We start from the raw sequence: 17,072 nt of genomic DNA, 5'->3' as shown, positions 1-17,072 counted from the left end.
ATCTAAAGAGCACTTCCGGTGTAACCTGCATTGTAAAAGCTCTTCCACTGAAGCAGCGCAAATTGAAATACACCTCAAAGAAAGATAAACATATTAAAGGGATTTACCTTGTGTGTCGACAGGCTCCTATTAATAAACAGAATGTCTGACGGGAGCTACAAACACCGAAACACCGGCTCCCATTGACACTATCGTGAGTTTCCTGTTAGTGCCGGGCTGATAAACATGCTGAGCTTGACGAAGTTTGATTTTACGCACCTGACCTACAGGAGGGTCATCCATCTTTTTATTTTTATTATTTTAGCTATCATTTCATTTTCAAAAAAAAAATGCTTTGGTTCATTGCATATTTTCAATATTATTAACATGAATGTCAGTAAATATTAAGTCAGGTAATGCTGCAGTTCTATGCATGATTATAAAAATATAAAAAAACAGACAGTATTGATGGGAATTTTAAATAAAGGAAGGTTTTTATTGTTTCTTTCTTATATTCTTTACAATAAAGCCATCACAGCGCTCATTAAATAGGCCAGTGATTCATGCAAAGTCTCCTCTGTGACAGAGCACATCGTCATTTGCAGATTGTGGCAACAACAGCAGAATACATGAATAATGCTGCCTCCTTACATCCCCCGGGGGCCTGTCTCAAACCGGACTTTAGTTTAAGACATCAGAAAAACACACATTGTTTGAAGCCTTATACAGTTCAGCTGCTTTACAGACATGACTATTGATTTTAATTCCTATTGTATTTGCTATTATTGTTTGTTAGTGGGTGCAAGTGAAAACTTAACTGATTGAGTAAGAGAGATCAAAGTGTTAATGAGGTAATTAAGGTAGATAATAAATAATTTATGAAGATGTAATCAAAGGGTAGAAGAAAGAAGAAAGCCAATAAAAGCCACTGATCCAGCAAATGTCAGCCTAGCTCATTAGAAAAAAGATAATGTGCATAGATTACAGTCCTATCAGTGCGTTGCTTTGTGACACAATGAATAATCTGAATCATCTATATGCTCCATCCACACCTTTGATGATCCCTTTGTTAATTTCGGTGTGTGTTTAGCTCACTTAGCTTAGCTACTGTTGTCCAGACGTCTATTTACCTTCTGGAAATAGTTTTTAAGCTTTTATGCAGCGCTGACATAGACCCCATGTGACAAGAAATGTATACATTTTTCTAACAAAAAGATGGAGCCTTTACAAATATAAACACTTTGCATACAGCACGGCCATTCTAGCCAGTGATTGCCTTCAATGCTCTGCAGGAAGTCCACAGCTTTGTGGCTTGTTGTTCTTTGCTGGGGATCTCTGTGTAGTGCATAACTTGCTTGTTCAAAAGTCAGATTGCATAGATATGGACTGGCAAATCAAAGTCTTTGCTAAGCGTTTGAGATAAGCCGGTCAATAGGAAATGCTGGTGGAGAGGTGACAAGAGCAGACTTTGGACCTCCTTCTCTCGCTCTTCCTCTTTGCCTCCACTGCAGCGCCGTGGTTTGGATTTCTTCTCTTGTGGAAATCATGAAAATTAATTTCGCCCCCGTGGCTATACCCCTCCACAGGAGACTGCAGACTGCCATGGTGCTGCAGTGGGTCTTCACCTTCCTTGGTCTGGGTGAGTGTTGACTTTTCTGTGTGAGTTAAATTGGGAAACCTGTAAATGATGGAAGGATGCAAGAACGACTCTGCTAAAGAAGTAAAAGGATAAATGAAGATTTTCACATTAATATTATTGTTGTGAAACATAAACATGCTTGTTTATCTGCTTTTGATGAAGTCACAATTAGTGCAAAACAGAGAGAATCTTTGTTTTACGTGAGCTGTAGTTCTGCATGGCCAGAAGAGGGAGCCAGACAGAAGAGCATCCATCCAAGTCATGTTGTTTTTGTAGTTCAGGAGAACAGAGCTCCTTAATTCAGGTTTCCAAGCTTCTTTATTTTTTGACACAGCCACAGAATCCTGTTAATATTTGCTGCCACATTAACTGATTTTATTAGCAGTAAATTAAAGAGGATACTTTGAGAATACGTTTCCTATATATTGGAGTTTTTTGCGCCCTTTATCCCACTGGCTCTGTTCAAGTTTACATTTGTATTCTTACTTCACCATCTCTGTAACGGGTTTATGAGCTCCCTGGTGCAGCAGGTGATACAAGTCATTCATAGCTAGTTTTGTGATAACTAGTATTTCAGTGTCCATGCTAAACACGAGCTTTGATTATTTGCCTTCATGCTATTTGTCTTTTTTCACCAAGAGAGATTAAAAATATTGATTCCAAGCGTCCTGGAAAGCAATAAAAATGAGAGTGATAGCAAATATGCAGTTATAAAACCAAGATTGCCACTTCTAATACATATCTGTAAATCTGTAAAGGACGTCAAGACGCCAATTTATGCATACGCTATCATGGCTAACTCTGATATAGTTACCAATCATTTAGTGTCTGTTGTGTTAGTGAATGTCCTTCTCGTCTCAGCACCCACCTGCATCTTCCTGTTCTGTTACCTGATGTTCACTCGCTACTGGCTGATCAGCGTGCTGTATGCTGTCTGGTGGTACTTTGATTACGACACTCCTGCACGTGGAGGCAACAGGTCGCCCTTCCTGTGCAGCCTCAAAGTTTGGGAATACATGCGTGATTACTTTCCCATCAAGGTAAGAGAAAGCTTTCGACTTCTTGTTTTTGCGTCATCTGTTTTTTGTGCATGCACATTGCTTCCATAAGGAGACAGAAAATCAATATGTGGAGGATTCGCTTGTGCAAGGGATTTGCTTGTGCAAGCGAGTAGGACATCAGAACATCTGCCAGGTCATCTGATCTAATCTCCAGCCTGCAATGAGGAATGCTTCTTATCTATGTCCTTGGCAACAAATGATCCACAGATGGAGGACGCTCCTCTGTTTCCTGTTGTAATTACGTACTGTGACAGTGTTATACAGTGATAAGTGACACTCATAGCTAAATATATGAGTTAAAAAAGGTACATACACTACTGGTCAAAAGTTTTAGAACACCTCAACCTTTTTCATTCCAGTCGTTCAAGTCCAATGAAAAGGTAAGAGGTGAACAGCCAGGAAAATAATAATTTAAAGCTGTTCTGCAGCAATGAAGGTTGATCAAGCCTCGAAAGCTGGTGCAACTAATTCCTACAGGTTTCCAACTTTTCTGGATTACTTACAGCCTCCTCTGTCTGCATGAAAGCCGTGCTGGAACACGCTGTGGTACCAGACCCTCGTGAGCATCAGTTGAACAGTATTGTACTGCTGAAAGTAGTGTGTTGCTACAAAAATGGTGAGAAAAAGGTGATTAACAGTGGAAGAGACACAGACCTTTATAACACTTAAAAATAGGTCCTACAGAGAAACTGCAATGAAAGTCAAGGTGTCGGTGACTACAGTTTTTTTTCCCCATAAGCTTGATTCTTTTTTTTTTTCTTTATTAGTAAAATTAACATACAGACAAAATGCACCATATATTACACATTCAGAGAATAAACATTCCTTACATATTAGCAACTGTCATACATAGGAAAAAGAAAATATAAAGATGGGGTCACATAATTTAACAGATTATTAACTCACTAAATCAAAATCTTCCACAAAGGAAACAAAAAAAGCAGCCTTTTTCTTTTTAACTAAAGTCAAAGATGTAACCAACAGGTTTAAGTCGTTTTTCCAGTACGCTAGCGTTGGTTTGGTCTTAAAAAAACGACATTTATGTATAAATTGCTTGCACAAGATTAATAACACATTAACACTATAATTAGCTTTCTTTTCTTTCAAAAGCACTCCAAACATTATCATATTTAAGGTAAATGGGGTAATTTGAATCCCACTGGAATAAAGCCAGGTATGAAAATCCAACCAAAATATTTGTATAAAATTGCACAAAAAGAATAGATGGTCCAAATCCTCCTCTTCTGTTTCACAAAATACACAATTACCAGTTTCTATTTTGAATCTATCACCAAGGAGTCTATTTGTCGGGTAAATTTTATTCAAAATTTTAAACTACAGTTTCCTTAAACGTCAGAAGAAACTGGAGCAAAATCTGACAGGTAGAGGTCTGCAGACCCAAAGACACAACTGAATCAGAGGACGAGTTAACAGCTTGGGTGATGAGGGGCTCACAGGATAACAGTAGTCGTAGTGAGCAAGTCTCAGTTTCAACTGTATGCTGTATGTTTCAACAATGCTAAAACGTCAGAATAAGACAAGGAGGCTTGTCTGGGCCATGAAACACTACCAGACTACTGAAGACTGGAGGAAGGTATTATGGACTGATGAATCAAAATTTGAAATCTTTGGTTCATCAAGCAGGCGAGTAGATGAAAGGATGGTTCCAAGTCCAAGCTGTGCCAGAACTACCTCAGGAAAAAAGAACAAGATGGTGAGCTTGAAAACAGCAGCACAGTCTCCAGACTCACACCCCATCCAGCTGGTTTGGGATGAACTGGACAGAAGAGTGAAAGCAAAGCAACCTCGAAGGTCCACATTTATGGGAACTTCTGCAACAAATATGGGAAAAACTTTCAGAAGAATATTTGATTTCTGTTGTAGAAAGAATGTCACGGGTGTATTCAGCTGTTATATCTGCTAAAGGAGGCATTTCTGTCTTTTTTAAACTCCAGTTGCTTATTTGTACTTAGCTTTCATTTCAAGTTAAACGAGACATTAAACTGCACAACTTTCAATTACAAAAATTGGAAAAATTGTTTTCCAAAACGTTTGACCGGTAGTGTATTCATTCAATACTAAAAAGTCTAATAAAAATCCACATCTCAATAAAAATATTTCAAATATTTGTTTGTTTTGAAAGAAGATAAACAAACTGGAAGCATAAAAATAAAACCAAAAGCCCAGGGACCAACACCAGAGCACAAAGCAGGGGAACAGTCATACGTAACAAAATAAACACAGGACTATATACAGACAAGGGGCTAATTAGGGGACTAAAGAACAGCTCAATGAAACTTACTTGATAAGGAGAAAAAGGAAAAAAACAGATACAAAACACGAGGGACAAAAGATAAAACAGGACGTAATCTGATATAAGGTAAACACAGAGATGGAGACGTGACAAACTACAGGAGCACACAGGAGTATGAAGTGAAGCTCAAAGTGAAATATGAACCACAAGCAAAAACTAAACTGTCAAAGGTAAAAAAAATACAAATAAACTGAGAAGGCCTGAGAATATAAGTGTAATGAAGCCAACCAGAAAACAGGTGCTATTAGGAAAGAATGTAAAATGCAAAAGAACTTAAAACTCAATAAACACAGGAATCAAAAAATACTGAAACTGAAACGTGGGTCCAAAACCCACGATCCATGAGAGAAACTGCTGTGAATAAACGCTGCGTTGCCAAGCCCTGATTGTGCGTTACTTGTGTTACATCACGCCCTCTTGTGACAGCATGCATGAGTAGTATTTTGTCTACTATGGAAGTGACTCCTGGCTTATTTTTCTAACCATGACAAATAACGGCAGAAGACATTTTCTGTGAAATTCGCAGAGAACAAAAACTCTATTAACAACATCTGCTTCATTACATGGACAGACTTCTTGCCCCTGGATGTGACTGATACTTTGGACCGAGCTGATAAGACAACGTGAAACAACAATAAAGCTGTTGTTGTTTTAGCACAAACCCCGTATAAGTGTTCATAAAGACTTGCTAAAAAAACATTTATACTGAAGTTTATTTGTTTGGGTTTTTATTCTATGGGTGAATTCCTTAAAATTACTTTAAATAAATGTTTCACTGAAATCTAAAACTTATGATTAGTAAAAATAATCATAAAGATCAACTTATTTTCCTCCTAGAAAGCTTTACATCTTAACAGAAAGTGATTGTAGATATTTCATTTTGAAACTATCTGTAGTGCTGTAAGTGGGTCATATCTGTCTTTACGTGAAGAAGCCCTCGAAGCTATGCATGAAAACACAATAGGAATTGACCAGTATATTTGCTCAATGTCACGGCTGCCGAGGCGAGCTGCGTGGTGTTGGAGGAAAAGGACCCAAAATGCAGGCAGTAGACTGATGAAGTGTGATGTTTATTTACAAAGTGGCAGTGGCAAAAACAGGCAACGGAGCATGAGAAATTACTGAAGGGAACCTAAACTGGGAAAAACTAAAGAGCAAACTTGAAACCATCATGAAGCGGGGTGAAAGGCAGAGAGACGCAGACTAACGAACAGGACACCATGGAACACAGACGAGCCGACAACAAACGCAGACCGACACCCACTATATGTACACACACAAGGAGACCAGGAAATGACATACAGGTGGGAGACACAGCTGATTCTAATACACGTAATGACTGGAGGATACAAGCTGAACACAATGACCACAGACACAGACTTTCAGAATAAAACAGGAAATCCAAAATGATAACTCAGGGACATAAACCGGGCACAAGGGGAGGACACAGGATACCAAAATCAGAATAAAGTAGAACAGAGGAAAATAATCATATAAAACCCATAACGCTGGGTCAATGACCCAGCACCATGACACTCAAGTCATTGGCTATTATTGTCGAGCAATATGAAAGCTTGTCCTTTATCTATAGGTCAGCTATGTCAACATGCAGTCGGCCATAAAATACGTCACACTTGGTCCTCCTTGGATTAGAAACATGATCGTGATACATTTAACAAAAAAATACAATACTGAAAATAATTATAAATACAGTAACATGAATATTAATAATAAATACAACAAATAGTATCGGACACAAAATCACTAAAACTTTGTCTGCACATCAATAATAATAATAACAAGTAATACACACACACACATATATATATGTATATATAAAATTCCCCACTCGCCCCTGCGGGCGGTCAATCCTTCAAGCTCGGGTCCTCTACCAGAGGCCTGGGAGCTTGAGGGTCCTGTGCAGTATCTTAGCTGTTCCCAGGACTGCGCTCTTCTGGACAGAGATCTCCGATGTTATTCCCGGGATCTGCTGGAGCCACTCGCCTAGCTTGGGAGTCACCGCACCTAGTGCTCCGATTACCACTGGGACCACCGTTACCTTCACCCTCCACATCCTCTCGAGCTCTTCTCTGAGCCCTTGGTATTTCTCCAGCTTCTCGTGTTCCTTCTTCCTAATGTTGCTGTCATTGGGAACCGCTACATCGATCACTACGGCCGTCTTCTTCTGTTTGTCTACTACCACTATGTCTGGTTGGTTAGCCACCACCATTTTGTCCGTCTGTATCTGGAAGTCCCACAGGATCTTAGCTCAGTCATTCTCCACCACCCTTGGGGGCATCTCCCATTTTGACCTTGGGACTTCCAGGTTATACTGGGCACAGATGTTCCTGTACACTATGCCGGCCACTTGGTTATGGCGTTCCATGTATGCCTTGCCTGCTAGCATCTTGCACCCTGCTGTCATGTGCTGGATTGTCTCTGGGGCATCTTTACACAGCCTGCACCTGGGGTCTTGCCTGGTGTGATAGACCCCAGCCTCTATGGATCTTGTACTCAGAGCTTGTTCTTGTGCTGCCATGATTAGTGCCTCTGTGCTATCTTTCAGTCCAGCTTTGTCCAGTCACTGGTAGGATTTCTGGATATCAGCCACCTCCTCTATCTGCCGGTGGTACCTACCGTGCAGGGGCCTGTCCTTCCATGATGGTTCCTCGTCTCCCTCCTCTTTCTTGGGTTTCTGCTGCCTGAGGTATTCACTGAGCACGCTGTCAGTTGGAGCCATCTTCGTGATGTATTCGTGGATGTTCCTTGTCTCATCCTGGACTGTGGTGCTGACACTCACCAGTCCCCGGCCCCCTTCCTTCCGCTTAGCGTACAGCCTCAGGATGCTGGACTTGGGGTGAAACCCTCCATGCATGGTAAGGAGCTTGATGTCAGTGGCTTCTATCCCCTCCTTTGGCCAGCCTATTACCCCAGCAGGGTACCTGATCACAGGCAGGGCGTAGGTGTTGATAGCCTGGATCTTGTTCTTACCGTTCAGCTGACTCCTCAGGACTTGCCTGACCCTCTGCAGGTACTTGCTGGTTGCAGCTTTTCTAGCGGCCTCTTCATGGTTCCCATTCGCCTGTGGGATCCCCAGGTATTTGTAACTGTCCTCTATGTCTGCAATGTTGCCTTCTGGTAGTTCAATCCCCTCAGTTCTGACTACCTTCCCTCTCTTTGTTACCATCCGACTACACTTCTCCAGCCCGAACGACATTCCAATGTCATTGCTGTATAGCCTGGTAGTGTGGATCAGTGAATCGATGTTTCGTTCACTCTTGGCATACAGCTTGATGTCATCCATGTACAGGAGGTGGCTGACAACTGCTCCGTTCCGTAGTCGGTATCCGTAGCCGGTATCCGTAGCCAGTCTTGTTAATGATCTCACTGAGGGGGTTCAGGCCTATGCAGAACAGCAGTGGGGACAGAGCATCTCCTTGGTAGATCCCGCACTTGATGGTGACTTGTGCTATGGGCTTGGAGTTGGCCTCTAGTGTTGTACACCACATCCTCATTGAGTTCCTGATGAAGGCTCTTAGGGTCCCATTGATCTTATATAGTTCTATGCATTCCAGTATCCAGCTGTGGGGCCTTCATAGGCCTTCTTGTAATCAATCCAGGCAGTGCACAGGTTGGTCAGTCTGGTCTTGCAGTCTCAGCTGACTGTTCTGTCTACCAGTAGCTGGTGTTTTGCGCCTCTGGTATTCTTGCCAATCCCTTTCTGTGCCCCGCTCATGTATTGACCCATGTGCCTGTTCATCTTAGCCGATATGATGCCTGACAGGAGCTTCCATGTAGTACTGAGGCAGGTTATTGGTTGGTAGTTGGAGGGGACTGGTCCCTTCTGGGGGTCCTTGGGGATCAGGACCGTCCGACCTTCGGTTAGCCATTCCGGGTGTCTCTCGTCAACTAGCAGCTGGTTCATTTGTGCTGCCAGGCGCTCGTGGAGTGCAGTCAGCTTCTTCAGCCAGTAGGCGTGAACCATGTCAGGGCCTGGTGCTGTCCAACTCTTTATACTGGACACCCTTTCTTGGATGTCTGCCTCGGTGATGGTTACTGGACCCTGTTCAGTGAGGTCGCTGTGGTCTACCCTCAGATTCACTAGCCACTGAGCATTGCCGTTATGGGTTGTGTCCTTCTCCCATATGCTCTTCCAGTATTGTTCTGTCTCCAGCCTTGGTTGGAGACAGAACAATACTGTGTATATATATATCTATATATATATCTATATCTATATCTATATCTATATCTATATATATATATAGATATAGATATATATATATATATAGATAGATAAATAGATAGATATAGATGTACACATATATATATATATATGTACATATATATATCATTAGAGGCCTCGTGTGAATATTTTGAATGTCATATATTAAATAATTTCTAAGAAAAAAGTTTCTAAGAAAAAAAAACAAGAATGTTTTGTACCATCCAGTTCAAACTGAATTCTGTCCAGCATCATCTGACTGCCACATTGGGCCCGAAACAAGGAGTCCGTGTGAGGGTAGAGAGAAGATGTGTTATTTAAAGTTTCCTAATTCCTTTCATTAACGTGTCTTTGCCCACCGTTTCTAATACACCGTCACCAGCTCAGGCTGAAAGCCCACCAGCTGACGTGAGCGTCTTGGTTTCTAAAAGGACAAAAATGCATGTAGACGAGATAGTGACGCAAATTCAAATTTATCGGAAGGCAATTACAGATTACACATGGCGTCATTTTCAGGCTACAAAACATATTTTTGCATCTTTATGACGATAAATGACATTTAATCCTGACGCCACCACCAAGTTACCAAGTCCTGAAGTTGGAATCGTTGTTGTCAGTGGTTATGGAAAAGCACTTTCTCACAAGTGATTTGGGGTGATACTCTTGTGTAGCCCACAGACTTTATCTGCCATGATTGTCTTCCCACAAAACTTCCCCAGGGATCATCTATGAATACCTTTCCACTAATGCAGCGGAAGATGCAGTGTGGATATTTATCCTTTTGAAAACTATCTTGGCAGGAATGATAGAAACACAGATTACGTAACGATGACAGCTCGACAGCAGGTCTTGGTGACGCTATAATAGACTCTTCGCTTACTTAGTGCCTCATCTGTGAAACTGGAGCTAATGTTTAACTTTAGGAGCCACCTGCAGCAGGTCTCCACAGCACGGACACCAACAATCAGCTCCACCAAGGTCCAGTAACATGACTTGCTTATATAAGCTTTACTCACAACCTTCATGTGATTGATTACAATCTGAGAAAGCATTAAAATCTGTGTGAATGCACCCTTATTCAACAGGAAGTAATAAAGTGAAAACATTACTGGAAAAACTGTATCAAATGACTGAAACTGGTATGAGATGATTGCCTGATAAAAGAAAAGTGTTGTCTTGAGTATGAATCTCACGCACAGATCAGTGAAGGGAGTGCTTCTTTTTAAAACGACATCATGGAGCTTTTCACTTGTGTCGCTTCAAACATTACAGAGAAATATCACTGAGTTTGCGAGGATTGATCACAAACACAGTGGCTCATAATTTACTTGCCAAAGAGCAAAATAAGCTGCATAAGCAGCTCAATGAAGCTCCAACCAATGGAGAAGAGCTGGGAAATGAATTCAGAGACCCAGCAGACCCTGATTCAATTCAATTCAATTTTATTTATATAGCGCCAAATCACAACAAAAGTCGCCTCTAGGCGCTTCATAGATACAGAGAAAAACCCAACAATCATATGACCCCCTATGAGCAGCACTTTGGCGACAGTGGGAAGGAAAAACTCCCTTTTAACAGGAAGAAACCTCCAGCAGAACCAGGCTCAGGGAGGGGCGGCCATCTGCTGCGACCGGTTGGGGTGAGAGAAGGAAGACAGGATAAAGACATGCTGTGGAAGAGAGACAGAGATTAATAACAGATATGATTCAATACAGAGAGGTCTGTTAACACATAGTGAGTGAGAAAGGTGACTGGAAAGGAAAAACTCAATGCATCATGGGAATCCCCCGGCAGCCTACATCTATTGCAGCATAACTAAGGGAGGATTCAGGGTCACCTGGTCCAGCCCTAACTATATGCTTTAGCAAAAAGGAAAGTTTGAAGCCTAATCTTGAAAGTAGAGATAGTGTCTGTCTCCTGAATCCAAACTGGAAGCTGGTTCCACAGAAGAGGGGCCTGAAAACTGAAGGCTCTCCCTCCCATTCTACTTTTAAATACTCTAGGAACAACAAGTAGGCCTGCAGAGCGAGAGCGAAGTGCTCTAATAGGGTGAGATATTCACCAATATTCACCAATTCCAACAAAAAGAACATCTCCAGCATTAAAGGAGAATCCCAAGAAAAAGGTTTGAGTCAGAGCTGCTTATCTCGAGATTTTATTGTTGATAATCAGAGAGTGTTTTTTATTAAATATTGCTAATATCCAGTGTTTCTGTGACACCAGAAGTCTTTTACCTTGCAAATAGCAAGATGACCTTTGTCATGTGTAAACACTTCACATCTCTTTAACCTTCCTGCCAAGTGACAAATATATGGCAGTACAAGGTGTTCATTTCAACTTTTAATAATAATAATGGATTGGATTTATATAGCGCTTTACAATGCCACTATTCATTCACTCTCACATTCACACACTGGTGGAGGCAATATAAACTTGAAGTGAGCAACCCTGGACACTTATCGCCTTTGGAAACACGATGGGCCCCCATTGTGCTCACCTTGTAGTATTATATTTTATGAAGTGCTTTTTTCACGTGAATAAAGGGCAGCTGCTCAAAACTCAACTGAAATCTTCTGTACTTTAAGATGTGAGCTACGAACACTTTGGAAGACAGCCCTGGTCCAGTTGGCAGAACAGCTGTGAAGTGGAAATTTGAAGCATTGCAAAAGTCTTGACTCAGCAGACATCCACTGCAATCATTAGGCACGCTTCTGAAATCACTTTTGAAACTCAGAATATTTCCATATTTATTCTAGAGTTATGACATCTATGTTAGCCAGCATTAAAAAGAAAAATCAGGTAACATTTATGTTTAAAAGGTTTCAAGAAGATATTTGTTGTCATGCTGTAAAACCTTCTATGTGCATGAAGGGTTAGAAAACTTGAACCTGCCAAACTTCTGCAACATGCTCCTTATCTCTGTTTGAGGCTACTTTCTCCATGTAACTATTAACATATCACACCTGAATCTCTGACCTCCTGGTTGGCAGTAGAGTAGCGCTGTGGGCAGTGCCAACTGTATTTTGACCTTTTTAACAGTGTGCTGGGAGCCTTGAATGCTAAAAGCTAAATTAAGTTAAGGTGCTCCTAATATCTGAAAAACACTGCAAGTGCAGTATTTTTTATTCAAATGATCCTGGTTATTTTCTGGCACATGCACATATTGCAGAACCTCTTAGACAAGTCAATGATTAATTGTTCTTCACTGTTTTTACCATTTCTCCTTCATTTTTGTGTCATGACATTTGGTACATGCAGGATATCCCCTGATTGCTTTCATGAAGTGCTGCGCTGAAATTAGAGGTGCATGCATTCATGCTTTAACTTCAGGCCCTACTTAAAAGATAAGGAACTGTTGTTTGCTTGCATCAAGCCGACTTTGAAACATCTTGTAATGTCAGTTATGTTATTTGTGTTTTATTTACATGATGACACCAATCAGGGTCATTTTAACCCCAATATAAAATATCTGAAATAAACAGACAACCAGCCAAAAGTGTCACGTAACAGCATCAGCTCTCCTTTTCATGACCAGAGCATGTCCCAGCTCAGCTCTCAGGTAAAGTAGGTCCAGTGACACCTTCAGTTTTTACTTACTTTCTTTAGGACTCTTGGCTGGAGTTAATAAAGCTACATAAGCCCTCTACAAACAAACAAAACAGCATCAGTAGATATGAACAGACTAAAAAAGGCATAAAAATGAGGATTAATAGATAATAAAACACCTGTGCAACATGATAAAACCCGTATGTATCTCTGAGGTCTCCAGCTGTGCGGACGTGTGGTAAGAACACTTACAGTCCTGATCCAGTTGGCATTAGACACAGTTGTGATGTGGAAACTTGAACTCTGCATTGCATTGGACAACTGAGGCAATAGTGGGCAGAAAATGTCTACTGGAAGCTTGGATGTGAAGACATGTAATAAAAAATCACAGTCAGAAAATCTTTTGCAATGCCCATCATGAAATTGCTGTGAAACAGTTGCTAAACTTCAACAGAACGAGGAGGAATTATATAAGTGGAGCCTCGGGTCATTTTTAGTCTCTGGTTGAACTCTGGTTGAACGGGCTTCTGGGCCTGAACACTTTGTAAAGGAAGGAAACGTCCTGTATGAAGAGTTTAGAGAAGAAATGTGTCGTTGGTACAGCTGATAACAAAACTCAGAGACATGAAAAATAGCTTGAAAAAAGAAAACAGCTGGACGCCTCCAGGAAGATATTCATGGTTTTATGTTCTATATAAATACATTTTGATTTGATTTGATTTGATTTGATTTGATTGTTCATCCAAGAAGCTTCTTAGGTTATAAAAATGGTGGTGAGTCCAAGTTATTAAACCCTGAGTAGTGCTCGCCCCCTGAGGCGCGTTGATCTGCTATTGATCATGTGGATCATCACATCAGCCTACGTGTGAAAAAATGGCGTGGGCCATTGCAACGCTTATGCTTAAAGCACCACTGCAGCACAGTCATGGACACAGCCGGTTAGTAGCTTTTTTAGTGAGTCACAAATACACAGCAGTGGCAGCAGGACGGACTAAGAGTTTTACAGTTTTATTACTTTAAAAAAATTATTTCATTTTAAACTTCAATAACAGAACTTAAGGATAAATACATAAATAAATAATTTAAAAAACAAACAAACAAAAACAACAACAACAACAATTTTATTACTTTTTATGCTCACTGCTGCCATCCTGGATTGTTAACTTTGGGAGGCAACAAAGCTGGAGCTGGTAGAGCCTGCAGCGACTTTCTGAGTTGAGGGAGATACCAGTTAAAAATTCTGACTCGGGGAAACCACAGCGTGACCTTGCCCCACCCCATCACATGACCTATTCTTTCACGAATGTTTGTAGAAGCAGTCTGCATGCCTAGATGATTGATTTTACACACCTGTAGCCATGGAAGTTATCGGAAAACTTAATCCAATGATTTGGATGGTCTGGAATATTTTTTAAAACATAGCGCTCGCTCAGTGTTTTCTGTTATATCTCCTTGTGTCAACCCCATAAGTTAAATTAATATATGTGTCTGCATTTCCCAGTTTAGCTATGACTGATTTCCTGTTTTTTTGTGTGTTCAGTCTTACCCCGCCCCACCTCGGTGTCTGGATTATCTGTACCTGTGTCTTGCTTTCAACCTAAATAACGTTTTCCTGTTGTTGGGTTTTGGGGATTTTTGCAGTTTAGGTCCCCCCCTTCTTGCTATTCATGTCAAATATGGCCAGATCTATGAAACCACACTTGCAATATACCATTTACTTGTAGTATATACTGTATGATAATTATATATTTATGATGCTTTTTGTGCAGAAATACAGGCAATTTCAAAGGCTTCACATACAGCACTTCGTCCTGCCAGTGTGGCTGTTAAAGTCATACTCAATCGAGTCCTGAAGCCTCAGGCAGGGGAGATGAGGGAAGGTTCAGAGGGTCAAAGACATTGTGTTGAAACTGAGATATTGAGGCACATGTTTGGACTGCAGCCAGAGCCAAGCAACTGCAACGCAAAGTCCAAAAGAGCTCTTAGGTTGATGAGGATTAAACTATTTACCATGATTCTGGTGGCCATCATCATCCCGAGTGTGTCTGCATGCACTCTTGACTATGTATACATCTTTTTTCCCCTTTCAGTTGGTGAAGACGGCTGACTTAGATCCCAGGCATAACTACATCCTTGGCTTCCATCCCCACGGTGTGCTGGTGGCAGGAGCCTTTACCAACTTCTGCACCTACTCGACAGGCTTCAGACAGCTGTTTCCAGGCATCACCAGCTACCTGCTCATGTTGCCTCTTTGGTTCAGAGCTCCATTCTTCAGAGACTACATCATGTGTGGAGGTTTGAGCTACTGACATTTCCGTCATATTTCCCATTCTTCTTTTTTATGTATGTTAAAATAAACATATTGTATTTGAACGATTTAAATATTGTTTCCTTCTGTTACAACATTGCAGGCCTGATTCCTTCAGACAAAGAGAGTGCCACTTATCCACTCTGCAAAAAGAAAGGTGGAAATGCTGTTGTGATAGCTGTTGGAGGGGCACCAGAGGCCCTTGATGCCCACCCAGGCACTTTCAATGTACTCTTGGCCCATAAAAAAGGCTTCATCAAAATGGCCATGGAGTATGGGTAAGATCAGCCAGCCCTGAGGCAATGTGGAAAATTCTGCTCCATCTACTCATCAGCAATGGTTTTGCTTATTAAAAAGATTGTCAATCTATTCGTTTTAGAGGTTTTTTGTAGCTTGACTATAAACTCCTGAAACTTATTCAAGTGACTTGCATGGAATTTCCTGGGAAAGCACATATTCTGCTGTGAGATCAGTTAGAAATAAGAAACCAACAGAGCTCAACCATTTTTTCCCAGAGCTCATCTGGTACCAGTCTTCTCTTTTGGGGAGAATGAAGTGTATGACCAGGTGGAAAACCCGAGGGGAACCTGGCTTCGATGGTTGCAGGAAAACCTGCAAAAGATCATGGGTGTCTCTCTTCCTCTCTTCCATGCACGAGGCATTTTCCAGTACTCCTTCGGCCTTATGCCCTACAGAAAACCTATCAACACAGTAGGTGAGTAAGCAGCTGGATGGATACTTGGGCAGCAGGGTGGATACTTGGGCAGCAGTGTATATTAACACCCTAAAGGCCTAATAGATATCTTCCCTCAGGTAAAAACATGTAGTAAAGCATCCTTGCACTTCCCAATAAGTTTTCAACTTTGTGAGAAGTAGATGATGTCACTGAGTTCAGTTTCGGTGCATGTGAGTAATGGCGATCGCACGATCTGATATCGTCGTGTTGGTGTTGTTCCCAGATCATCATACTAAATGTTGTTCCAGGATCAACATTGCAAGTGACCAATCAGAATGTTGTGATGTCATACTTTTGCGACTTCGGGAAAAACCGGCGTAAAACAAAAAACTGTACTTAAGCTGCGAGAAACCGCCTTTGTCCGCCGATCAACGGACCCTGACCCTAACCCTTTAAAAAACGGTAAGCAGAATTGATATTGTCCTTGCAACATTGGAATTTCATAAATGCACGAATGGGTTGGTGCGCAAAAGAATAACGTCACAATAATGTGATTGGTCACTTGCAATGTTGAACCTGGAACAACATTTTCATGATGATCTGGGAACAACACCAACACGAGGATATCAGATCATCCAATGGCGATCAGACATAGAGTGCGATTCGCTGTGAGAACAAACACGCCGGGCTGTCCTTTGTAACTGGCTGGCACGCAGTCCTCACGCTCAGTAAACATATCTTAAACATATGTAACTAAACAAAGTACATAAAGCACTTTGTCACATCTCTGCAGTTGGGCGGCCAATCAAAGTGGAGAAGAAAGCAAAGCCAACTGCCGAGGAGCTTGATGCCCTCCACCAGCTGTACATGGATGAACTCAGCAATCTGTTTGAGGAGCACAAAGGCAACTACGGAGTGGACAAAGACACACACCTGAACTTTGTCTAAAGTGGGTGGAATTGGACGCCTCTTTGTAAAGCTCTGGTGCAGCAGTACACCTGCTCACAGCTCATCCTTTAACTAAAGACAAAGTGATTGTTTGTACACTGGGCTGAGCAGCAGCTCCATGTGACTTAAGGCTACTGCAGAGGTCTGTGTTTAAACATGTCCTGTCTCAATAAAGCCCAAACATGTAAGCTGGAAAGGCTGTCTTTAAAATCTCAGATCAAATGAAAGATTTCCCTTTGTTCTACGAGTGCATTAAAATTCATCATGAAACTCTAATGATGTGTTCGGTTCATTTGGATATTTAGAGTTCAGAAGCAGCTGTGTAATCTCACATTTTCATGTATTAAAGATTTCATGTGTAGCTCTTTTAGCTTCAGTG

At 41.3% G+C, this 17,072-nt stretch overlaps 1 protein-coding gene across 1 annotated transcript; it reads left to right on the top strand.

Annotated features, from left to right (window-relative positions):
• The first annotated feature begins 94 nt into the window (after positions 1–94).
• Positions 95–17,072, top strand: mogat2 (monoacylglycerol O-acyltransferase 2). The gene is made up of 6 exons (XM_085174030.1): positions 95–1,618; positions 2,480–2,658; positions 14,852–15,056; positions 15,173–15,347; positions 15,585–15,784; positions 16,539–17,072. The coding sequence occupies exons 1-6, from the start codon at positions 1,525–1,527 to the stop codon at positions 16,691–16,693; spliced, it is 1,008 nt and encodes a 335-aa protein (XP_085030156.1). The 5' UTR covers positions 95–1,524; the 3' UTR covers positions 16,694–17,072.

Source organism: Neolamprologus multifasciatus, chromosome 10, assembly GCF_963576455.1.
Source record: "Neolamprologus multifasciatus chromosome 10, fNeoMul1.2, whole genome shotgun sequence".
In the NCBI taxonomy this organism is placed as follows: domain Eukaryota; kingdom Metazoa; phylum Chordata; class Actinopteri; order Cichliformes; family Cichlidae; genus Neolamprologus; species Neolamprologus multifasciatus.
This window is presented reverse-complemented; position numbering and strand designations above follow the sequence as displayed.